Genomic DNA, 25,240 nt, shown 5'->3' with positions numbered 1-25,240 from the left:
ATTCATATAAATTACTTGTATATAAATTATATGTGTATAAAAATAGATATGAATACCCCTTCAAGATTTTGAAAATCTTGCAAGAAAATGGTGGGCGAGAGCAACAAAAAAGTTATATTTTTAAACTGATATACCTAGTTTACTGTGGATAATTAAGGTTCAGCACACCTTGTGAGGTGCTATTAGTCAATTTTCCAAAGGAAAAGAACAATTATTAGGTATTAAAGAACTAGCCTAAGGTTGCTATATCAGTGATGGAGACCATGTTGTAACCCAGGTCTGTCTTTGCCCAGTGTCTTTACAAGCAGAATGGATGTGGAGAAAAGCAGGTATAGCCAACAAGCATTCAGCATCTAGGAATATGCAAATGAAGGGGAAGTCTGGTATGCTGAAGAAGAGGCTAGATTTTGGAAATGGGGGAGAAACTGCTCTAGAGGCACATGGTTTGTTTCTAAACATGAAAGTCTTAGAAAAGGTCTCAGAGTCCATTCAGAACAACTGGAAATACTGAAGACCCAAGTACATTAAGGAAAGGAGGGAACATCAAACAGCTCACTAGCAGGAATTTTTGTGCAAGTTTTGGAGATATAAAGGTTCTATCTTCCTCACAATGTGTGAGCAGAAGTGTTTTTTTTTTTTTTTTTTTTTTTTTTTCTCAAATATCAACAATAACTAACTTGGGCATAGAGTCTCATATTTTGGCCAATCATGCCAGAGTAGGCTTGCGGAGGTATGTTGAGTATGAAGTCTTTGGGAGTATGTCTCTGAATTCTCTTAATACCAGATAAAATACTGTATATGGTTAAGATTTAGGTACTGTGGTGAGCATCACGAGTCTTACTAGTTATTTAAAGGAAGGTTGACTCCAAGAAGTTATATGAATTCACAGCCTTTGGAGGCAATGGCTGTGTGCTCAGAAGCTCAGAAAATGACCTGTACTAAAACATAATAAAAAGTATTGTTTGGGTGCCTGAATGTTGTGATGAAAAAGGAATACAGGAATGTAAGATTCAGTTTTAATTATAAGCTATCCCTTAAGAAAAGCAAGAAGTATATCTGGACTACATCCCATAGCGCCTCTTCTTTTTCTATCAATGAATATTTGAAGAAGATATAAAATTTTTATTTCACATACTGTGAAGATTAAAATTAAGAGAAGAGGGGAAGAAACCAGTGGAAATATGAAAGGATTGTCTGAAGGGGTTGCAACCACAAGTTGAGAACCCATGATAGAATCTAAGTAATCTAACCCCATAACTTGGCTCTGTCTGTCAATAGGAGGTAGAATGTAGTAAGAACTACAAAATCATGCCTCTTTTATTTAGAGGCACACGTGAAAAGACGTCAAATCAATTAGCATTGTTTATTACAGCTCTCAGGATGCCAAATCCTTGAGCAAATCTTTCTACTACTGTTTATGTGACTGTGCAGGAAGGGCATGGGCACTGTTCAAGAAAGGTAGTTTCTGGAGAACCCTCATTTTGATATGGGTTGATTCTCATTTGACCATTTCATGAGAATTCAGGAAAGCACCTTGACTTTCCACAGTAGCCTATGAGGACCAGCAAGGAGCCCTTGAAGCTCTGTTATTAACCTTATCCTGCACACAGATCCTTGTTCTGAGGTTTTCACTTGGACCTGCTGACAGCAAGGATTGGATGAGTTGCACTGCCTCTTTGGGGTTTTTGATGGTACCTCTGCCCTTTACAAGAAATTATTAAAATAACTTTTCCTCTAGTATTTTACTTGCTTTGTTTTCTTCCTTCTACCTTTTTAAATTTCCGTTCTTACACTATGTTGTGGGTGTGGGTCTGTGTGTGCAGGGAGTAATGACTGTGGAATCAGAGAGTTCTTTGTTGGAACCAGCACAAGAACTCAATGTAAAACTTTCATATGGTGACATAAATGTGCCCACAAATATCACACATATAAACATGCAAATAAGCAAGAAATACACAAGATGTAGTAACAAATTAAAATAAGGACGTTCAGATACTACTGGTTTTGTCGTTTGCCAGTTGTTTGATCTTAACTGAGCAACGTTGCTCCTAGGACCCACAACAGTCCCATTTAAAAGAGAAGCATAGCAGTGTTCACTATCAAAGAGCCATTAGTGAATGAAAAACTTTCATTTCTAAGATGGCTGCGCTGGAGAAAGCTCTTTCTGAAGACTGTTTTCTCTTGCCGTTTTGAACCCTGGGTGATTCTACTCTTCTTCCTGTGTAATCCCTGGCTAGCAACTAGGAGCCATATTTTATTCTGCATGAAACTCTCAGAGAATGATATTGTCTTCAGAAGAGTACATACCATCCACTAATAGCAGCACAATCCCCTTGGTCCTCTATTTCAGGTGAAATATTGCTTTAATCCAAGTATCTCTTCAGGATTTATCCAAAACAGCATGAGAGATTTAGGTCTTAAAATCATTTATGCCAACATTTTTGTGTACTATTGTCACTGGTATTTCTCAAAGAAGCTTTGTAAGCATAGGTCAAAATTATAAAATTGCATGAGGAGGGAAGTCCTTTCTTTCCTTCCTTCCTTCTTTCTTTCTTTCTTTCTTTCTTTCTTTCTTTCTTTCTTTCTTTCTTCCTTCCTTCCTTCCTTCCTTCCTTCCTTCCTTTCTTTCTTTCTTTCTTTCTTTCTCTCTCTCTCTTTCTTTCTTTCTTTCTTTATCTTTCTTTCTTTCTTCCTTCCTTTTTTTCTTTCTTTCTTCCTTCCTTTCTTTCTTCCTTCCTTCCTTTCCTTTCTTCTTCCTTTCTTTTCCTTTCTTTTTTGAAACAGGCTTTCTTAGGTCAGAGAAAAACACAATTTATTTTATTGTTACTTTATGTACACTATTGTTTGCTTGCATGTATGTGTGTATTTTGTGCATAATGCCTGCAAAGATCACAAGATCAGGTTCCCTGGAAGTGGAATTAAAAATAGCTGTGAGAACCCGTATGAGCACTGGGAATTAAACCTGGGTCCGCTGTACTAGAAGCCAGTGTTCTTTAATTCTTCATCTCCAGGTATCTTCTTCCTTTTTTTTTTAATAGAAAACTTCTTACCATGTTTATTTTCAATGTTATCATTTTAAGTGCTATAATTCCAATACTTAGAAACTGCCTTATATATTTTTTCCTTTTTTATTGGATATTTTATGTATTTATATTTTAGATGATACCCCTTTTCACGTCTCACCCTTCTCCCATCCCCCTTCCTCAGCTTCTATAAGGATGCTCCCTCTTCCATCCACCTACTCTCATCTCACCACCCTGGCATTCATACATTATTTTTCTTACCTAATGCTACCCAACTCAAATGATAGGTGCATTTACTATTGAATAGGGCACAGAGCTTCTGACGTAAGCATGTCGCTCATACTACAAACTCTTTATGGAAGGTCTATTTTCCACTTCTAAATCCTGTGACTTTTTCTATCTCCACTTTTCATGTGAGCTTTTAAAACACATTCAACTTACTGGCTTCCAAAAGATAACCTGCTCCGTGGAACATTTTCTGATTTCTTGGGTTTGGCTGAAAATGAGGTGAGTGAGGTGTACAGCATGTAGCATCCTTGTTTACCAGTGACATACTCTTCCTATGTCTCATACTTCCTCCATCCATGTTTGCACAGAAGTAAGCAGATTCCTTTATTTCCCAACTCAGGAAGAAGTTTTTCTGTCAGTGATCCTTGCAAACAACTGCTTTACAGGACATTCTTCTTCTGTGTTTAATATTTGGAAAGAAAGATGGGTTACCTTAGTAAAGAAAAAAAATCTACATGTGAGGTGAGAAGTTTGGTCGGTGGTAGCATCCTATTGCATAGCTGATTGACCACTTATTTTATAAACTTCTCACTGAATGCAGCTTTGCAGTTCTCTTTTGGACAGGGTCATTAGTAAAAGTTCCAGTGTGGTGGAAGAGACTGGCATAGCTTTAACTTCTTAGCATCCTAGTAGCCTAGCGGTATACATTCAGAAGACTAGCTGTTTCTTTTGTTATCTCTATGAATTCTTTACCTTCTTCCTTACATTTTTAATGTCCCTAGACCACTGAGACTCTCACAGGTTATTTTTGATAAATCAGCCTAAAGTCCTTTGGTGCTCATGCTTTCTGCCTCACTGGGTTCTCTCTGTCTCTGTCTCTGTCTCTGTCTCTGTCTTTGTCTGTCTGTCTGTCTGTCTGTCTGTCTGTCTCTCTCTCTCTCTGTTTCTCTACCTGTCTCGGTCTCTCTGTCTCTCTTTATACCATTTCTTCTGTAATTTCTGTTATTATCGTTTTCTCACCAAGAACAATGAAAGGAAATATCTTTGCACTCCTAACAGTCAAAGCCTTAGGCTGATGCATCTTTGGAAGGCTTGCTTGTCTATATTAGAGTCCAGCAAGCTGAATTCTTGTCCTTTGCAAACTGTGAGGGATCAGTATCCTTTCACATCTTAAAATGCTATACTTAAAACATTGACTAGGAACTCAGAAGTAGACTTTGATTAGGATTAGAGAGGCTGAACAATTCTTTCAAATTCACAAGGAAATTCACGATGTTTCATTCATGCAACAAATGGAAGCTGGAGAACTACTTTATACTGGACAGTAGGCGAGGCTCTGGGGATAAAGAATATAACCCCTTATCTCCAAACATAAACGGTGGCCCACAATATAGCCCCCATAAATGAGACAAAACAAAAAACACAAACAAAACAAGACACCAACAACAAAACAGATTGAAGGGATGACACTTCACCTCATGATTCTATTCTAATGACAAGTTCAGTGCAATGCTTCCATGCAAACCCTCTGAGGTCACATATTTTGAGGAGACAATATGGGATGCTTAGATTGACATGTAAATTGTGCTTCCATCATAACAGGATTACTGATCTACCAATTGCTTTAAACATGTATAATTTCCTCATTGTGATAATATTTAAAATCATTTCTTCTCATTATTGTGAAACGTACAGCATGGCATTACCAGCCACAGAAACCCTACTGTGCCCTAGGATACAAAACTAATCTTTTTTGAAAGCTCTCTCAAAGGGAGGGACTTGGTCTGTTAGGTAATCGTTTAAGTAACGTAATTACAATGTGTACTGCTCTTCTTTCACTGGTTGTATTTCTTTCATGCACATTAGAGAGGAAAATTTCCTTAAATGTATTTGGTGTTAGGCTAAGAAAGACTGATTTGCTAACTTTAGAATATATATATATATATATATATATATATATATATATATATATATATATATATATATACATATATATATGTGATCATGTTTTATATATATAACAATAATGAATAATATGCTATTATTTTGAGAAAAAGCAAGGAGATATATTGTAAGGAGATATATTGTATATGGGGTATTGTGGGGAGGTACGAGAAGAGAGAAATGATACAATTGTATGATAATCTCGAAAATAAAAGAAATAGTTAAAAATACAGCTTTACAAGATGAACAGTGTCAGTTAAAAACACTTCCTGCTTTGGCAGAGGACCTAGATTAGATTCCCAAAACCCATGTAGTGGTTCACAAACACCTATAACTCTAGTTACAGAGGATATAACACCCTGTTCTGTCCTTCATGGGCACTAGGGACACAAATCATACACAGACATGCCAGCAGGCAAAAGACTAATACAAACAAATTAGAATACAACTTTATTTATTAGTGCACATAAGAATAACTAAATCTTAAAAAGTTAAAAACAATGAACCAAGAAGATGACATAGTACCCCAACTTGTGAGAATGTACTATCTGATATCTATAGTCTCATAGTGTGCCAGAAATGTCAGCCTTTATTTCATGACTGAAGTCATATTCTCCAGAAAGCACGTGTTGGGGAATATGAAGAGGGAAGACACGGTACTGATGAAGTTATAAGTGTCTTCTCTACAGCCAGTTCACAGTGGAAACAATGAGAGCTCCTTGTCTATGAGAAAGTTGGGGAGAGAGATTAGAACAAGCCTAAGTGGTCCAAACTCTAGTTTATAAGTCCTCCAACAATGATTGGTTTGATGCTAATACCAGCTGCAGTCACTCGTTTTTTTTTTTTTTTTTTTTTTTTTTTTTTTTTTGTTGTTTTTGTTTTTGTTTTTGTTGTTGAGCATGTATTTGTGATCAAAACCAAAATAACCCCCGTGTAGTAAACATCCTTCAGGATATAGGGGCCACTGTGAAAGGCACAGAGTGTATAATCCTCAAAGTGCTTTCTTCTGAGCCAGTTGGTAGATGCAGGAGGCAGGATAAATGGTTAAGGCTGGTTGTGAGGGTGATGACCACATCCATGGCTCTGAATCACAGTCCTGCTTCAACCTACTCATTCCTCCAGCTCTCTGATAACTCCCATTTGCTCTCTCCTAGAATGGCCATTTTCATTGATTCTTTCCTCTTGGTGAACATTCTGCAGTCTTCATATTGTCTTACAACAAAGAAAGATGCCCTTCATTTCACAATTTATAGCACCCACCGCTGATGTAGCACCAACACTTTGGTAAACGTACTTACCTTTTAGCGGTGGATGTTTTTTGTCACCCTTGAGCAATTTGGAAAGGGCACTGTTCTCACCAAATGACTGATATATCTGGCATGCTCAAACAACGTGCCAATAGTTAATCCCCAAAACAATATAGGGGAGTTCTGGTCCCTTTGCTTTGATGATAGCTCCATGAATCTGCCTTTCGTCCTTTTCTCTTTCCATGAGATGTGAAAATACCTAGTTAGGGAATGAGTTTTCCAGGTAGCATTTCCTGGTTTGCAAACATTATCATCTCATGTCATCCAGATGAATCACACTGACAAGGCAGTGAATCTCAGGAAGTTAGGGGGAAGAGGAGACTCAAAGGAGTGTACGTAAAGTTGTCTTCTTCCTTTCTTCATTTTATCCTAGGTGGTACTTGTCACCATCTTGAAGAACACCAGCTAATTCCTATTTAATGTCGATTAGTCATGTTCCTTCAAGAACCGTTAGGTTACGGGCACCGAGTGTGTGTTATTTTTGTCTTATTTTACACATTGCTTTGCTCCTAACATGTAAAGTATATGGTATGTCACAAGCACTAAACAGATGTTGGCTGAAGGATTGTAAGTCACCGTGCATCTCACATGTATCCTGTCCAACACTCTCGTGTAAGTGTGATGCTAACAGAGAGGGAGAAAGGAAGGGTACAGGTTAACGAGCAGACAAGGACATTGATGGCACTTTGGTAGACACATTTTAAGAGTGTTGCTACAATTTAATCTGCTGAGATTTGGAAAGACAAAAAAAAAAACCCTCCATTTTCTTAGGGACACAAAAATTAAGGTTGGACCATCTTGTGTGGAAAATAAAGAACTTCGCTGATAATATAAATATAACCCCTTAATGTATAAACAATTCTGTCTATAGTACAGATTTGGTTTTGAACCTTTTGTCTTTTGCGTTTCACAAGCTGTAAGAGCTTGATCAATCTATCCCTTTTTCTGCAAATGAGAATGAACATGCTAAGCCCTCTGTGCATAGTAACTGCTCAATAAACGTCTGCCTTCTTCCTCTCACTGATCTCCCGCCCTGAGAAACTCCAGTGTGCTTCCAGCACTGGCTGTAAACCTCTTTTGGTATCACCCAATCAGAAGAGAAGCAGAGGAAAAACACCCACTGCAGGTCTTGCTCTAATTGTCTCTAGTCTGGAAATGATGGTGCCTTCATAATACATGAGCTGGCAAGGAAAAGCCTAGCTTCTGGCTTTTCCTTTTATCTTCACCGACCCCAACCAGACAACTATCCCAAAGCAGTCAGCACACTGTAAGAACTGGCTGGAGCTTGTGGTGGGAAGTAATATACTCTCACCTTCTTTGGCAGAACTTACCTGAGCACTGGGTCTAAATTAAAAAAAAAAAAATCACTCTCCTAAGAAAGATGGTATTGGCACATCCATGTATGAGGAAACCAGGACAGGTACAAGGCTCAGCCTGAGAGGCATCCCAGGGTCACAATGACCATTGTTAGTGGGGCTGACACCATTTAGGCTGGTCCCACTCTCAGGCAAAGACTAGCTCCTGAAGGGCACTGGAAAGATGCAGGAACAGGAAGGGTGTTTTGTTCGTTTGCTTTTGTTTTTTTCCTGTGCAACATATGAGGTACAGAATGGTTTGGATTTTAATGCACCGCAAAAAAAAAAAAAAAAAAAAAAAAAAAAAAAAAAAAAAAAAAAAAGGGCTAAGCCTAGCTTCCATGGCTGCCTGCTTTGCAGCAACTGCCCACCACTCTCCAGAGTTCTTAGAGGAACTGGAATTCCAACCAGGGAATCCCTGGGGACCTCATGTTGGTTAAAATCCAGGCAGATCATGTGCTCTCTTAGCTGTCTGGGGACTCATTCTTCTGCTAACCCTCTCTGCCCGTGTCCTCCAGGCAACAACAGCTTTCTTACCTGTATGGAAGATGGACTGTGGTCCTTCCCAGAGGCCCTGTGTGAGCTGATGTGCCTCGCCCCGCCCCCGGTCCCCAATGCAGACCTACAGACAGCCCGGTGCCGAGAGAACAAGCACAAGGTGGGCTCCTTCTGCAAGTACAAGTGCAAACCTGGGTACCACGTGCCGGGCTCATCTCGGAAGTCCAAGAAGTAAGTCCTCCTAGAAACACACTCAATGACTAAGGAGTAAGAAAGTCAGCTGTGGCTACCTCATTGGAAGGAAACATTTCTAGCTTTGCTGGAGGCCATACCAAGTAATTTCCCATTCTGACCCTTAGAAAAGACATGGAAGAGCAGGTATTTTCTCAGAGCAGTGGCTTATTCTTCTGAGGCCTCTTATTTTATGGCAGCAATATAAAGATGGTAAGCTACCATGCAATGTTGTCATGACGCATCCAGTGTCGCAAAAATGTCTTGCACAAAGTACTTGCTTAAGAAATACTGCGAGTGTGAATCACCATTATACAGGAACCCATCACACACGGGAAAGAAAAGAGAAGACAAGGAGCTGATGGGGATTGAGCTTTGTCCCTGATGACAACTTGCCTACCTCCAACAATGTTGTTCAATGAATACAGTTTTCTTCATTCTTTATTATTATTATTATTATTATTATTTATTATAGACTATAATATAATTATACCATTTCTCTTCTCCTTTCATCTCTCTAAAATCTGCTCATGTTATATTCCCTTGCTCTCTTTAAATTTATGATGACTTATTTTTGTTAAACACACACACACATATATATACATACATAAATATATAAATATGGTTTGTTCAGTTAATATAACATTACGTACACACATCTCTCTATATATCTCTCTCTGTTTATGGAAGGAATACTATTTCTCCTCCTCTCAACACTCTTTAGATCATTTTAAAGTTTCTCCTTCAAACATTAGTTGTCAATTGGTAGCATCCTTGTTAGGTCATATCCAAGCAACCATGTTGATGGGAGTTTATGGTGCTACCTTGATATTTCTAGGAGACAACAATATGACAGCCAACTTCTTGCTCCTCTGGTTTTACAGCCTTTCCTTCTATGGTTCTGCAATGATCTCTGAGCCTTGGATGCAGGGGTTGTATGGTACATGTATCACTTGGCACTGGGCTCCACAGCTCTGCATTGTGACCAATCGTTGCTTTCAGTCATGGCGTCAGAGTCTCCATCATGCACGCCTCATGCATCCCTTGTACAGGCAGGGATTATAAATAATGTTAGTGCTCAGGTTCAAATCATGTAAATTTTACAATATCTATTCTTTCATCTTTCCCAAAGACGGGCCTTCAAGACTCAATGCACTCAAGACGGCAGCTGGCAAGAGGGAACTTGTGTGCCAGTGACTTGTGACCCACCTCCACCCAAATTCCATGGGCTCTACCAATGCACTAATGGCTTCCAGTTCAATAGTGAGTGTAGAATCAAGTGTGAAGACAGTGATGCCTCCCAGGTAAGCCCACTGAACCCTGAGATCAAGGACTTTTTGCCCTCCACTTAACAGCTGCTCTCTTTAGGGCTCTGTCTACACAGCCAAGCTTATAAAATAATATCTGTATTGTAGAAGCTGAGAAACAATCCGTTATCTTCTTTTGGAAGATCTCTGAGCTAGATTTTCTCTCTACAAGCCTATTTCATTCAGAGATTACTAGCTTTGAGGATTTTTTTTTAACATTAGAACTATTAAACACTTATTGAGAAATGCTTAAAGATGCCCATGAATGGCCTCTTAGCAGTTAAAATTGATCTATTACATCAACTGATAGTGCCTGGGACTTTGATTACCTCTACCCACTTCCTACTACCCATATTTTTCTTAAAGCCTTTATGGACACAGAGCAGCCATGATCATGGACATCAGTTGGTCCCAGAAGCCTGTAGACAGGGCTTTCTTGAGGTTGGGATAACACTTGAGAGCACAGGGTGGAACAAGAAAGAACATAGGAGCCAGCATGGATTTGACTTTTATCAAAGGATAAGTCTAGTGTCCCTGCCTGCCTCTGCTGAAGTGAAATTGAGAGAAAAACACCTTCAACTTCTATATCCAACCTCTGATACTCAGTTGGACAATTTGGGAGGCACAAAAGCAAAGTTAAAGTTGAAAAGAATAAGAATGCAGAAGTACACAGAAACTCAATTTCCACAGAAACCTCCCCCCCCCCCCGAAATTTGACGGACTAGCTCTGCCATTCATGGGTGTACAAGGAACACCAGCCTGGTGAGGCTAGGATAAAGCTTCCTTCATGGATGACACCTTCGCTGTTCTTCATTTCTTAACCTCCAAATACCAAACACTGCGAAACTTACACCTCTTTTTTTCCTTTTCCCACATTTAAACTATTCCCAGACATACCCAGTCTTCTCAAAACACTACCTAAAGCTGTTCCTCTGTACCCAAAGCAACTACCTAAATAAAAAAGAAAAACCCAACATAGTCTTTTTTTCTCCCACAGTGCAGCCTTTTGATCATATCTCTTCTTGTCATCCCAAGTCTCTGGCTTCAAGTCTTTCTAGGCCAGCATCTTTTTCTTTCCTTGGGATGAAATTCAACCCTGTTAGGTAGTATTTCAGACTCCATCTCCAACCCAGAAGACCCAGGTTCCCCATCCTATCTATGAATCTGTTAAACATTTTCCTCATTTGGTCCAGGTACCTGACAACTTGTCTTCCACCCCTCTAAGAAGCAGCACTTCCAGTATCTTAGTTTGTAAAATCCCTGAGGTGTATTTTCTCCCTATAAGCCTACTTTTTTTTTCTTAGAGATTCTTAGCTTTGAGTAATCCTCCTCTAAGTGTCCTTTGCAAGTCACCTTCACTGCTGGACTCAGCCACACCTCCCTCAGGTTATCAAGTCATAGCAGCAACCACCTGTGCTAAGTTTCTGATTTATTTCACAGTGGTCCTATACAAGGCTGTAAAGTCTTCCACTGCCTCTTTCAGTCACTCTGTGCCTTCATCACTTAGGATGCTACCAGGCACCTAGGAGGAAGTCACATATTTTAGGAAGTGGCAGTCAAATTAGGTGCCCCTTCTGTGGATAGGCTGATTTTAATAGGTATTGTCTCCAAGCCTTGAACATCATACATTTCCAGGTGTCTAGGGCTATTCTAAGGTGCTGGTGGTCACTCTTGGGAATCACTCCTGGGAATCACGTGGGTCATCCAACATCTAGGAAGCACGAGTCCTGAAATAAGCAGGGACCAAGTTTGCCATGGCTTTTCAAAGACTGGTCGACCTTCCTTTTGCTCCCTCACATGAAACTGTTGCTCACAGTTATCCCTGAGCCAAATAATATTCTGGCCACGGCCATGTTATCAAACTGAAACCCAGTCTGCCTGCCGCCTGCCAAGTAGCTTTCATGGGCAGTTTGTATTTAAAGGAGAGGAAAATGTAAATTCATCAGAGGATTGGAGTGTTGTTGTTTGGCAGTGGGTGGAAAGGCTAGACTCAAAGGAGCAGGGTATGGCTTGTCAGCTCAAAGAATGAGGGTGTGTGTGCCAAATAGGCTCTTTATACAATTGACGTTTCTAGTTTGTACTAAGAATGAATTTCCTCTACCCTCAGACCAAGGGCCTGAGAGGCAAGGACAGTGTTCACCTCAGATTCCCTCTCGCTGCCTGTAAACACAGCAGGATCTCCAGGCCCACGCTTCTTGAATCCCACGGCTTATATGGAACGAAGATTCTTAGCTTTCCAAACAAGTTACAGATCCTGGCATAGAAGGGCAGAGGCCACTACTGGGGAGAGTCACATAAACCTTCTGCTGCTGCTCCTGGCAGAGTTTTAAAAATTCCACTTCATTGAGTCCTCCGAGGGAGCCAGTGGAATGTGAGATCTGAGTTCAAATGCTGACTCTTTACTACCCTACCCCCCGACCGAGGGACAAGTTACTTAGCCCATCCAGCTTTGTTCCATGTGTGTAACATGACGAGAAATAACAAGGCCAGCCTCACAGGAATAGATATGGGCAAACCCAGAGATGTGCAGCAAGGGGACCTATGCCACAGTAAGCAGCAAACCCCAGAGAGGTACAAATAGACTAGCCTGCTTTTATGGTCATAGCAGTAGGGAGATCTCTGATGCTGATTTAAGCTTCCATACAGCCCTAGAAACACAGACAACAGACTGAAAGAGAGCCCAATGCTGGCTACTTCCCCCAGGTCACTTAAGTGCCACTTATCCATATGAGGTGTGTGAAAACTTCTCATCCTTGTCCAAATAGAACCTGTGCCTACCAGATCTGTTGTTCTGTGTCTCCAGACACACGTCACTGAAGTATTTAGAATATGGTTATAATATCCAGGTAGTTAAATATTAAACTATACTTAATATTACAACATTTTTTAAATGTGAGGCATACATGTTAGTGCATATAATTAATCCCTACATGTGGGAAGTGGTGGCAGAAAGATTAACAGTTCAAGGCTAGCCTTGACTACATTGTGAGTTTAAGGCAAGCCTTGGCTACATAAAATATGAGACCTTTTTTTCAATCACATCATTTTTTTGGTATGTTTGATACAGCATCTCACACCGTAGTCAGTCTAGACCGGCCTCCTTTGACCTCATGACAACCCTTCTTTCCTTGCCTCCTCAGTGTTGACATTTTAGGTGTGAGCCATCATATTTAGCCTCAGAGTTCACATTTAAATCTAAATAGTCATACTTATACTTAGTTACATATTCAACATTTCAGTTCTGACGTTTAAGGTGTTCCTGTCCCACTAAATCACATCGGAAAGCCTAAATAATCATAACTATTTTTTTTTTTTTTTGGTGTGGATCTTAAGGGTGCCAGGCTGGTGTTAACAGATATTGTTTTTCTCATTCTGGTAGTTCAAAACAAACACCCCAATGAGAAATCATCTCCTCACTTTACAGACACAGAAGAAAGGCCTAGAGCATCTAAATCTTTGCCCATAACTCCGACTTTGTGGGTGAAAGTTGAAACTGTTCAGCCACACTTATCCGCTGTCCCCAGATACATCTAGGGCAGGCTGGTGGCACATGATTAACTTTGCTCTGCAGACAGCTGGCAAAGAGTGAGAAGTGATCATGCTCTCTAGATTTAATGGTACTTAGGAAGTATTGAGTGTGTGGAGAGGTAATGTAGTCCCGAGACATAATGAACAGCTCCGCAGGAGTTTTGCAACTGATTAAAAGAGTAGCCAGTCTTTGGATAGGATCAGGGGCTATGGCAGACACTTGAAACAGGAAAGGACAAAGGCTAAGTGCTTCATGGGCCAAGTAGTACATGTAATAAGGGGTTTCCAGAACTCAGCAGGAGTTTCTGGAAGACAAGAAGGAGAAGAATAGGATCTGCAGCATACCCATTTCCTTGCAGGTGAGACAGAGGCTGGCTATGTATCCTGCCTGCCACAATAGTGTAAAGCTGGCTCAGACTATATAATCTCTGTCATGGATGCAGATTTCCATGGTTGGACACTCTATGGGTGTAGAAACAGTGTCTTATTTCAGGGTTACCTTGAGCAAAAGAGAAAAATGCAGAATTGGGTGCCGTTAGAGTTTGGCAAACGCTCAAAGACTGTCATGCAATCCACTCAGCTTACAGATGGCTCCACTAACACCCAGAGAGAAAAGCCACACATGTCACTAGCAGATCCAGGGTCTCAAAGCAAATAATACCACAAGTTGTCTTTTTTTTTTTTTTTTTTTTTTTTTTTTTTTTTTTTTTTTTAACCCACCATTACTCCTGGAGATGCTCATGACATTTGCATGTCTCCTTCATACTGATTGTTCCACATAAATACACTGGGCAATTCTGTTCTCCTTACACATGCAGAAATGGAGGAGATTTCTTGGGGGCTGGGCATGTGCTCTGTTATACAAGTAGAAAGGACATGGTAGAACCAGACTTCCATAGCTGATGTTCATCCTTTCCCCTGCTGCCTGCCTTTGCAGCTGACTTGGTGCTATAACAACCCTCTGCCATGGTTGGGCTTATGTTTTCTTCTTCTCATTGTCTTTCTTTCCCTTTTCTTTGTTCCCCTTCAGAAAAAGCACAAAAGGTTGCCTTGATGCCCAAGTTCCCTAGAAACAATAATTGCAGTCAAGACTCTAGGAGCCATGATTAACATAGCTCTGTGCATGCATGTTAGCTCTTAAACATTTCCATAAACTTGACCACTTGGTTGTCATAATAAATCCCTTAGACTCAAGACTCTATGCCTCTTAACAGTTGGAGAAACTGAGGCGCAGGTCCTAGGTGCCAGGGCTGGACTATTGCAAGGCTAACATTTCAATTCATGCAGCTGTAATGCTCACTACAGAATCTATTACTTGTTTCTCTTCTGTAGTAAACCTCACTTTTTAGATTTGACATAGGATATGGTTTCTCTTCCACCCAGTAGTTAAAATGACTTTTTTTTTTTTTTAGAACATTGAGCCTCTTGTCATTCCAATAATATAGCTGTAAACAGCTTCAGCGTTATGTGATTTCTTGGCTAAAGAGATAGGAGGTATAAAGAAGGTGGAACATGACTTTTATAGACATACATAAGCACAGAGAGGAATGCAGTTTTGGTGAAGGATGCACAGTCCTCTTGTTCAGATTTTTACTTTAGCAGGTCAAGTCGTGTCTTGTGCTGGGACTTGGCAAGTCCACTTGGAATCTAACACATTCAGTTGGTTTGGTGCCCTGACAACACCCACAGGAATAGTGCTCTCAGATTGGATGTTCAACTGCACTGGCTCCTTTGTTCTCAAATTAGACAGAAGAGTCAGCAAGGATATCCTCATTGTCAGACGGTCAGCAAATGCTGAACACAACAGGAAGTAGCTCTAGCAGAGACTGGAGCATCTAGAAGCTTCTGCAAAGCTGCCATTTAGAGAGATCAGCACAGACAAAGGTATGAGTTATGGCAAGTCAGAGATGCAGGCAGGGGAATGATGTGTGTGTGTACTTGGGTAGAATGAAGGCCTTATGTATAGCCAAGAGGTGGGGCTAGAAATCTCTGCATTCCATATGGAAGCAAATGGGAGTGTTAACCCACATGCTTGCCTCCTTCTGAAGGCTAAAGTGTCTTAGCAGGTGGGTGCCATATTTTTAAAGCAGATTTAGCCCCAGAAAGCCCCAGATAAACCAAGCAGGAGAAAGAGAGAGAGGGGGAGTCTTGAGAAAGTAAGACCAGTATCTTATGTTCCCACCTTCCACAGTGAGGCCTCTGGGAATTTCAAACTCCCTGAGTAGATTCCAGTTAGCTCTAATACATCCTCTGCTGCAAACTTTGCTCCTTAGCCAACTCTGGCCCATGTAGTGCTGATGTCTGCAGGCCTTAAGAGGCTGGAGGCCAAATGCATCATAGTCCCAGGCCAAGGATCCAGGAAATTGGGGTCAATTTTCTACTCTCCTGAGGACCGAGCAGAATCATGGGGCTTAGAGCTTGGGGCTCCAAGAGGGAAAGTTCAAGTATTCTAAAGTCCCATATAACTGCATAAGCTTGTCGCAGTCCACAAAAAGCCTTAATTTCTGTATAACTGCCAGTTCAGATGGGCCACATTCTCCTATAGGCAGAGGGACTTCTCCCAATGTTGCAGACCTCCTCCTGTCCCAGGACAGACCTCCAGAGGGGCCCCTTTGCTTCTCAATCCGGATCCTACGCAGCTGCAGCTAGTGTGTGTGTGTGTGTGTGTGTGTGTGTGTGTTTAAAGACAAGGCAGCATCAGCCCATATCAGACCTTTCACATTTTATCTCTCAGATGTTACTTGTGTGTGTCCCCTCATTCATTTGCTAAGACATTTACGCCTTATTTTTTTTTTTTTTTTCTGGCCATGCATCCATTTATTTCCCGGTTTGTTAAATAAAAAAAACAACAACAACAACAACAACAAACACTACACACTCATTCCATCTTTAGTTAAGCAGCTAGTCTAAATGAACAGAAGCATCTGCAAAGCGGAGAGTGATAGACTGACTGGTCTCCATTACCAATAGGCTCTGAGGACACAGGGATGAGGGAAAGCAGCATCCAGGCCCCTGCAGAGCCTCTTGGTCCATCCGGAAATGGTAGTTTTCTACTTGTTCTCAGTACAATCCAGTCTCCTGAAGCCAGCATCAAAGATTCACACCTGGTGTTCTCTGGTCTCCTTCAGTCCTCCCTCTCAGACAGAACCACATCTCCCTCGCCATGGTTACTGAGCAGTCCAGCATTTGGGCATAAGGCATAAACTTCATTCTTCTAGGAACGCCCCCTTCCCTTCCTTTTTTTTTTTTTTTTTTTTTGCCTTCTGGGAGCACCAGCTAACTTCTGCTCTGATATGGTTTCTCATGGTCATAAAGAATGGGTATATCTTCAAACTGTACTCTCAGACTTGGCTTATGGAACAATGAGGAATGACCTGTTGCTTACCTTATAGAGCCAAGAGTAGAGATTCACATAACCCCCTCTGAACCCTCTTGTGGCCATCATAGCTGGAAGTACCTTGGAAGAGAAAGATTCTCACCTGGGTTGCGTTCTCGGGTCTGAGAACAAAGTGCACAGCACAGCTGTCATTTTTTATGACTTCCCTGCCCGACTCTTACATTTTATTGTCCGAATAGATGAAAGGTTTCTGACTTCTCAGTAAAGACAGCAATAACATAAAGTAAACATGAGGCATAATTACTCCATTTGTTATTTCCCAAAAGACAATTAGTCTAGAAATTAGTAAACCTTGGAGTTGTCAGTCTGGGAAGACTGGAGCAAGTTTCAGATTTCTCTGAGTCCTCAGTTTCCCCATAAGGTGGTAACAATACCCCTGATTCAAGATGAGTGGGGTTCTGCTATTAGTTACAAGCTCTTTTGGAATAACTTTGAAGCCTGGGGGTGGGGGAGGGGAGAGGGATGACACACTGTCTCATCTTTCATTCTGAGATTCATGTCCTTTGTGCAGCTGGAGTCTGTCACGTCCTAAGTGTGTTTCTCTGGTGTTCAGGGCCGTGGGAACAACATCATTCACTGCCGGAAAGATGGCACATGGAGCGGTTCCTTCCATGTCTGCAAAGAGATGCGAGGCCATTGCTCAGCCCCAAACCAACTTAACAGTAACCTCAAATTGCAGTGCCCTGACGGCTACGCCATAGGTAAGATGAGTCTAGATGGGGAACAACGGCATGTGCCTGGTGAATTTCTGAGGTTATATCCAGAGAAAACCTGACTCTGTGAGAGAGACAGAGAAAAAAATGAAACAAACTCTGTTCCCACAAAGGAACCCAGAAACAGGACTCTGGTTATACTGTGAAATATATGGTGGGCAAACGTATGTAGCTGTGGTACAGAAAACCTGTCAGTGGTCAATTAGGGACAAAGAAGTGACCAGGGGGGCTGAGGATTACTCACAGATTTGCTAGACTTTCTCACACATTCTAGGGAGAAGAATCTGAGATCAAGAGACTGAAGAGCTGGAAATATGGCAGCATACAGGATCTACTGTGGGTGTTTGCATGATGAATTATAGAATATACAGCATTCGGAACACCCAAGAGCAGTTGGTGTTGGTCAAACTCTGCTCCCAGAAAGGGCATCATTACTGATCCTTTTAACCAGCTTTAACATATGGGAGATAAAAGGGTCCTGAGGTTTCACTTACTACAAGGGCTCACCTCTCGTCCTGACTGCCTTTAGAGAATAAACGGCATTTTCAACCTTTGTTGTATGTGTGTGCACAGCTTCTGTGGGAAAACTTAGAGCATATGGAACCTAATTTTAGGGCATCTTACTGCATTCAGATGATCCCTTAACTAACCAAAGTGAGACCTCCAGAGAATTGAATGTCCATACTTAGGTCCAGTGTGAATTCTAGAAATGTGTCCTGGGCTGTCTGGCACAGAGGTCATATGACCATATACAAAGCCAGTATGTTCTTTACGAAGCATGCTGAGAATTGTCACCGTGTGTCCAAGAGCATATCGGTCTGAGGTTGGACACAGAAGGTTGCCAGGGGCTGTCCATCTCTTTCTGAAGATGGAAACACAAAGTCAGATAGCATCTGTTGCTATCTGAACTTAGAGCCAGCACCACTGGCACTGCTGCACATTGTTTAAGGTACTAGCTCCCGCCCGGGTCTGAAGACATCCATCACCTAGTTGCTTTCCCTGATGAAAACCATTAAGGGGACCTGACCAGAGGAATTATGGAGGAACGAGCATTTATGGAGCCTGGTCACATGATTGTTCTAGACAGTTGGGGGCAACACTTATTTGAAACAGTGGCTGCTGAATCCCAATGCCAAGCTTTCCTCGTTTCCATCCTTCCTCATGGGTGCGCACGTCTTTGAACACCTATGACTGGGAGCAGTCTAGAGACAGAAGAAAGGATGAGCGGTGGTATTCATCATTCATCCAGTGGGACTTTGATACAGCCAAGGCAGGAAACAGAATAAATGCCTGTGATACCAGTCCTATGTTGCTTTCTTGTCCCTTCAAAGCCATGTTCCCATGGTAGCCTGGATGCTCATCCTATGGATAGGACAGAGTTGTTAATTGGTGGGTGGGAACATCTAACAGGAAAGCAGAAAGAGAAGAGGGTAACATGAGGAACATTGATAAAAGAAGAGAAAGAGAGGGAGAAAATGTTTTCCCTCTACCATCCCTTACTTTCTAGTGGCTCTTATTTAGTCCCAGGAAGAACCATGCTCAGGAACCCCCTTTCCCGATGGAGAGGAGATTGTTTATAAACTTTGTATTAGGGCAAGGTAGGGGGCAAACTTGTGGCTGAAGACCAACCACTGCGACCCTCTCTTGGTTCTTCCCCAAGTAACCCAGTGAACATGTGTGTCTATCATGAGCCCCAGGGTAAGTCACTCTGTTCCTGGGGGAAGAAGCAAGGACCTGGTGAAATCAGCACTTCGTCATGATGCCAACTGTGGCTCATATATCACAACATTGCAGTTTGGTCCTGAGTCTGGCACGTGGGCAAGGGGCCAGAGCAAGAAAGGACAGAACAGAGAATGAGGGAGGGACAGACAATGTCAGAGAACCACCAGTTTTTCCTCTTTCCGTTAAGCCCCTGCCTCATTTCTTGAGACAGACTGACACTGTCAATTATCCACAGAAAATATTTCTTTTTTGAGATAATTTTTTTTAATCATTACAGCTTTGTTTCATCTCTGCTCACTCAAAACTCCTTTAGAACTGGTCTCACAGTAACATATGGTGTGCCACAGAATTTCTCTGACAGCTCAGTGACATCTGTCCCCCCGTTTTCATTAATCATCATTTGTTTTTATGTCCTTGTGTCTTCATTTCCTGTTTTTTCTGGTGTGGTCCTTCACTGGTCTCTATACCTCCCTGTGCCACTTTTCAATGTGGCTGTAACATACCCATCATTAAGCTCGAAAGTTAGGAGATCTGTATTTAAGCCTGAGACTTTTGCATGTCACAGAGAAAGGTGACTCGCATGTGCTTTGGTTTCCCAACCTAAGAAATGGCAGTGAAGACACCTGTCTCAACATGGTGCTGGATTTTCAGGAAGTGGGATGACATAAGGAAGTCACCTGGCAGGATCAAAGACATCTCTTGCTAGGTTATGGTGAAATGGTTCTTAACATTGTTTTAAATGTGCAACCCCTGTTGCTACTTTCTTCTAGATGAAAGAAGATATTAATGTGGTAATAAGGGGGGGCACTGTATAAGCTCTCTCTGCGTGTGTGTTTGTGTGTTGTATATGTATATATCCAGAAAAGGACGCTTAGAATATCTCATTGAAAAGATTACTTGTTAGGGACCACTATTTTTGTACTGGGTGGCTTGTAGGGAGGATTGGACAGGCTTTCTGATGGAGACAACACATGGAAAAGTTAAGCTCTGGGCTAGTCACTGTAGTTGTTATTTGGATCAGAGGCAGGTGAATGGAGCAAAAGAGATCTGAGGTAACTCTGCCAAGGGAATTCTCTCTTTCCCACTGCCTATGTTGATAGCTAAATTCACTGGGGAGAAAACAGTGCTTGTCCTGAGCATGGTGACCCATAGTTATTTGGAGATGTGGCTGAGCCATTCATTACTTTACCTTGTGCTTCCCCTCAGGGTCAGAGTGTGCCACCTCGTGCCTGGACCACAACAGCGACTCCATCCTCCTGCCAGTTAACTTGACAGTGCGGGACATTCCCCATTGGATGAACCCCACACGAGTGCAGGTGAGTGACTAGTGCTATCTTACCAAGGCAAACGGAAGAGAAGGCCATTGTTCAGCTCCTACTATGCCTTTGCTCTGCCCAAGTTCATCCCTTTGTGTATAGGATCTCATTTAATCACATCTGCTTTCTGAGGAATTTTTTTTTTTTTCATAATTCCTTGATCTGTAATATTTTTAGTAAACCTCATCATCTTTGTTCCCTAAAATCATTTTATTTATTTTCCCACCAAGTCCCTGGTATACTAGAGAAGAAATTGAGACAAGGGCACATAGGCAGGGACATAGAACTAGACCCTGCTCTAGTGCCTTCCTGTGTAGTCTGTATTCATAAGGATAGGGCTGCTTGGTGTCTCTAGAACCTTCATGTGATTATATTTTACATTCCCTCAATCTCTTCCATCTTTCATTGCTCCCCAATGCTCTCCTTACATGGTGAAATGCAACCAGCATGGGACATAAAGGATTGGAGCCTAGTGTTAGCACAATTCATGTCGCATTCAGGTATCAGGAGTTCTGCATACAGGATGACTTAAACCTCAGCCTGTACTCTCTTCTCTGGACTTCTCACAGAATTTGCTCTCTCAGATATCCCAGAAAGAGAGGTCAGACATGACGCTTTCTCTCAATACTGACGTTTCCATGGCACCAGGCTGTCTGGCTCCTGGGAAGATGACGGTTGATGCCCTGGACTGGTACCACTACCAACCTGACCTTGATGACAACCCTTAGTTCCTAGTTCCTCTTGTGTTACCTGACCAGTCAAAGGCTCTAGATATCATTTGGGACCTACTCTCATCTTCCAAGACAGCATGGTTCTGGGGTTTCCATGAATCCCTTTGAGAATGACTCCTCACCTTGGAGAAGCAATGGGGTAATAGGAGCAGAGGGTGGGCAGGCAAGTCTCACCTGTATCTCTATGCACCAGCCTTTCTGCCTGGGATTCAGGAGATGCTTTCTGCCTGCCTACTGCAGATGGGGATCTGGATAACTTGGTATAACCTGATACAGGGTGTACTGTTTCCCAGATGAGCCGAGGGAAGACTTTCAACTGCTTACTCAGCACCCTAGCATGGGGACTTGGCCAGACCCCTCAGCTATCCAGCTATACCAACATCTACCTTCCCTCCTTCCCCTGCCTCTTTCTCCTCTCACTCTTACCTGCCTCTTCTTTTGTTTTCTCTGTTCTGTGTTACTTTTAGCCTGTTTCTACTTTGAAACATTGTTTCAGTTTCTCTCACTTCCGATCTCTTTCATCAGGTTCAGCCTCTCCCTTCTACACTTCCACCATCTTCAATCTACCTTTCTCTGTGTCCCTACACAGTAGAACCTTACTCCCTAACCTTAAGCTCGGACACCTCAGGGTACCTTTCCGCATTCTTAACCAGATCAATCAGGTCATTCAATCTGATGCCCCAGTGTGCTCGATATAGCTGAACTTATGCAACAGCTGCCACAGATGCTGTTTACATGTAAGACACCCCAGAAAGCTGGAGGTCTCTCAGTCAAAGGTCTCTACACTAGAGACCTGAAGATCATAGTCTGAGGAACAGGTCAAGGTCACATGAAAATGCATCCTCACCTACTTATCAGGAATCCAGACTGGTAGAATCACCCGGTGTTCTCTCCCATGATACCTCCCACATGCTCCTAAATAGAGGAATGTCTCCCCGCACAAGAGAATTCCTTGACAAACTCAGCACAGAGGCTTGGCCCAGGTCCTACTGAAGTCCTTTCTTACCCATTAAGTGAAGTCTTACCTTTCCATCTATGAACTCTGGATGCTCAAGCATTCAGTAGTAATTCATCGTAAAATAAATTCAGGGATTTGAAAGACTGCAAGCTGCCCCCCTCCCTGAGTTACCCACCTGCTGTCTATCACGGCCTTCACCACCCCCCCACACAGTTTGCTTGCCTTTATTGATGCTGGACTACCAAGAGAGCTGTAACAAGGTTCAGACCTCCACAAGTCTCTGGAGGCCTCATTATACAAGAGGAAAAAAAAAAAAAAAAAGGTAGAAAAAGTGAGGGGGTGAAGGGCATAGATTGATGACTTCCAGGAATAAAGCAGCAATGCTGGCCCCTGCTGCACCCTTGCCCTCCTAGTGGTGGGATCTGCAGAGAGGAGGAGGCTAGTGCAGGCGTCTCCAGGCCAAGGGAGATTTTGCATGGCTCCAAGGTCTTCTAAGAAGTGGCTACCTGCGCTTCTGTGAGGAGAATGATAGGAAATGTGGCTCTGCTCCCAGTTAGGTATCTTTGCCCTAGAGTAAGAGTGTGAAACCAGAAGTGGTATTTAATAGGTAACCTGCTGTGACTGGTCATTCCCCACCATTTCTGCCATGTACCATGTCTCCCACCCACCTACCCACCCCTACACACACACACACACACACACACACACACACACACACAAACACACATTCCTATATAGTGGCTAGAATTGCACTCCTTTTGTTTCAGTGGAGGAAATGAAATCTCACAGAAGGACCACCTCCCCCCGCCCCAGCACGAAACTGCAGTTTATTTTAGCCACCCCTGCATTTCCTCTGGGATGCAGAGTCACAAGAAAGGCAAGGCATTTATTGACTGCGTGCAAGGGGTGCTCTCCCAAATGCTTAATAAGAAGGGCTGGGCACATGCATGCACACAGACACATGCAAACACTGGAGCTCTGATTTATGGAATTTGCTGTGTCTCTGGTAGAAGCACTCCCACTGTGTAGGACCTCAAGGCTTCTCAGTGCTTATCACTGAACACCAAGTTGGAAAGACAAGAGCAGTTGTCAGCTCTTAATCCCACGCAGCCACAGCCACAGTAAATAGCAGACAGTCCCGTAATTTTACCTCTGCTAGCAATCTCATCACAGCCCTGTGAAAAATAATCAACACAGCATGACACCTTCAGGTTGCATGTTCTGGAACAAATCCTATTGTTTTTCTAGGCTATGATTTCCCCATTACTGAAATGAGAGTTTGGAACAGGTCAGGTGTTCAAAGCTCGAACACATAGATCCAGGCAGATGGGGTAGCTGGGAAAGCTAGCTGAACCTATTGCTCCATGTGCTGTTTTATACACAGAAACATATTAGTGTCAGTAGCTGGACTGTTTGCTGGAAATATTTTAAAAACCCAGAAAGACTGACAAAACTTCAACAGACATTCCTGTATATACAACCCGACTTAAAACTTTATTGGTGTGGAGAAAGTGCTCTCCTTTGCCTTGATATAAAAATCTATACACTACTATTAACCATGGGACTTGGTAAGGTCATATGCTTGTGTGTGCCTGTGTAATCAGTACTGTTTTAGAATGTAAAACTTTCAAGAGAGTGTCAGTTGACCATCCAGACCTTTACCAAATGATGCTTCTATTACCAAGGCAACCAGTTTTTATGTATGTATTGATACAGGTTAATAGTACTTATTTTTGAACTTCCTATATTTGGATTCATATAATATATGTCTTATGAGTTTCATTTATGAGCACATATAACTGCTATAATAAAATGTTTTTTAACTAAGTTGGTTATACCTTTTTTAGTAACCCTTGAGGCACATATACCATAAACTCTTCAGAGACAGCTATGGTAGACTCTTCTAGTTGAAGAAGTGAGGTGGTACAAACTCAATAATAAATGGCAATGCCTCTTGCTTGGTACTGAACATGCTGTGGGAAATGCTAGTAATTCTAAGAAAGCATTAAAGACATCATCGCTATCATCATGTGTGTGATGAATGTGTGTATGTATGTGTCGTGTTCCTCCATGTGTTTGTGAAAGTCAGAAAGCAGTCTTGTGAAGTCAGAGCCATCTTTATATGGGTTCTGAGGACTGAACTGGGCTGTCAGTTTCTCATAGGAAGCATTTTACCCACTAACCTTCTCACCAGCTTCCCCAGCCTGAAACAGGACACTGGACATCATGTTTAAAAAAGCTATTTCTAGATTGAGGTTGGTTCTTGCCAAATACAGCAGTGTGGAAATGAAGCTTCATGGCCACATTTCTCTGTCTGTCTGTCTGTCTGTCTGTCTGTCAGTCTGTCTTTCTATCAGTCTGTCTTTCTATCAGTCTGTCTGTCTGTCTGTCTGTCTCTCTCTCTCTCTCTCTCTCTCTCTCTCTCTCTCTCTCTCTCTCTCTCTCTCTCTCTCTCTCCCTCTGTGTGTGTGTGTGTGTGTGTAATAAATCTGGAGTTTTGTTCATGTTGAAATATCTTTTTGTTTTAATAATTTCAACTCTCTAAAATACTAGTATGCCAAAGTAAACATTTCTGTGGCTTGGGTAGCCTGGAAGCTGCTGGCTTCCAGCTTTTGGATGAAAAAGCCTATTCCACACAGGGTAGAATTATGGAAGATTCTACCCTGTTCTGAGAAAGGTCTCCAGCATACACTACCCCTTGCTAGGGCTACCAGGAATGTCCCATAGTATAAGGTATTGTTCTAACATCCTAAGTACCTAATTATTCCAGGTGACTGACTCTTTAACTTTTACAATTATTTCCAGAAAAAAAAAAATGGAGGAAAGGAAAAAGAGGAATAGACAAAAAAAAAAAAAAAAAAAAAAAAAAAAAAAAAAAAAAGAAAAGGAATAAACTATTACTCTTTTATAGCATCTCCATCACTTTGCTTCACCATAACCCTGGGAGGTAAATAGTGTTCCCTGGTGTCACATCTTCCTCAC

General features: G+C 41.9%; 1 protein-coding gene across 1 annotated transcript in view; it reads left to right on the top strand.

The window, feature by feature from the left end:
* The window catches only part of PAPPA (pappalysin 1), a gene marked incomplete at both ends in the record, with an annotated part of 218,323 nt that overhangs the window by 173,201 nt on the left and 19,882 nt on the right, over window positions 1-25,240 (top strand). Inside the window, 4 exons of the mRNA XM_080940261.1 lie at window positions 8,376-8,586; window positions 9,719-9,890; window positions 17,372-17,519; window positions 20,460-20,569. Coding sequence (XP_080796387.1) covers window positions 8,376-8,586; window positions 9,719-9,890; window positions 17,372-17,519; window positions 20,460-20,569 — 641 coding nt within the window. The remainder of the gene's footprint in view (window positions 1-8,375; window positions 8,587-9,718; window positions 9,891-17,371; window positions 17,520-20,459; window positions 20,570-25,240) is intronic.

This window comes from Micromys minutus (assembly GCF_963924665.1).
Source record: "Micromys minutus genome assembly, chromosome: 28".
NCBI classification, from domain to species: Eukaryota; Metazoa; Chordata; class Mammalia; order Rodentia; family Muridae; genus Micromys; species Micromys minutus.
Note: the sequence above shows the minus strand (reverse complement) of the source record. Positions and strands in the feature narration are given on the sequence as shown.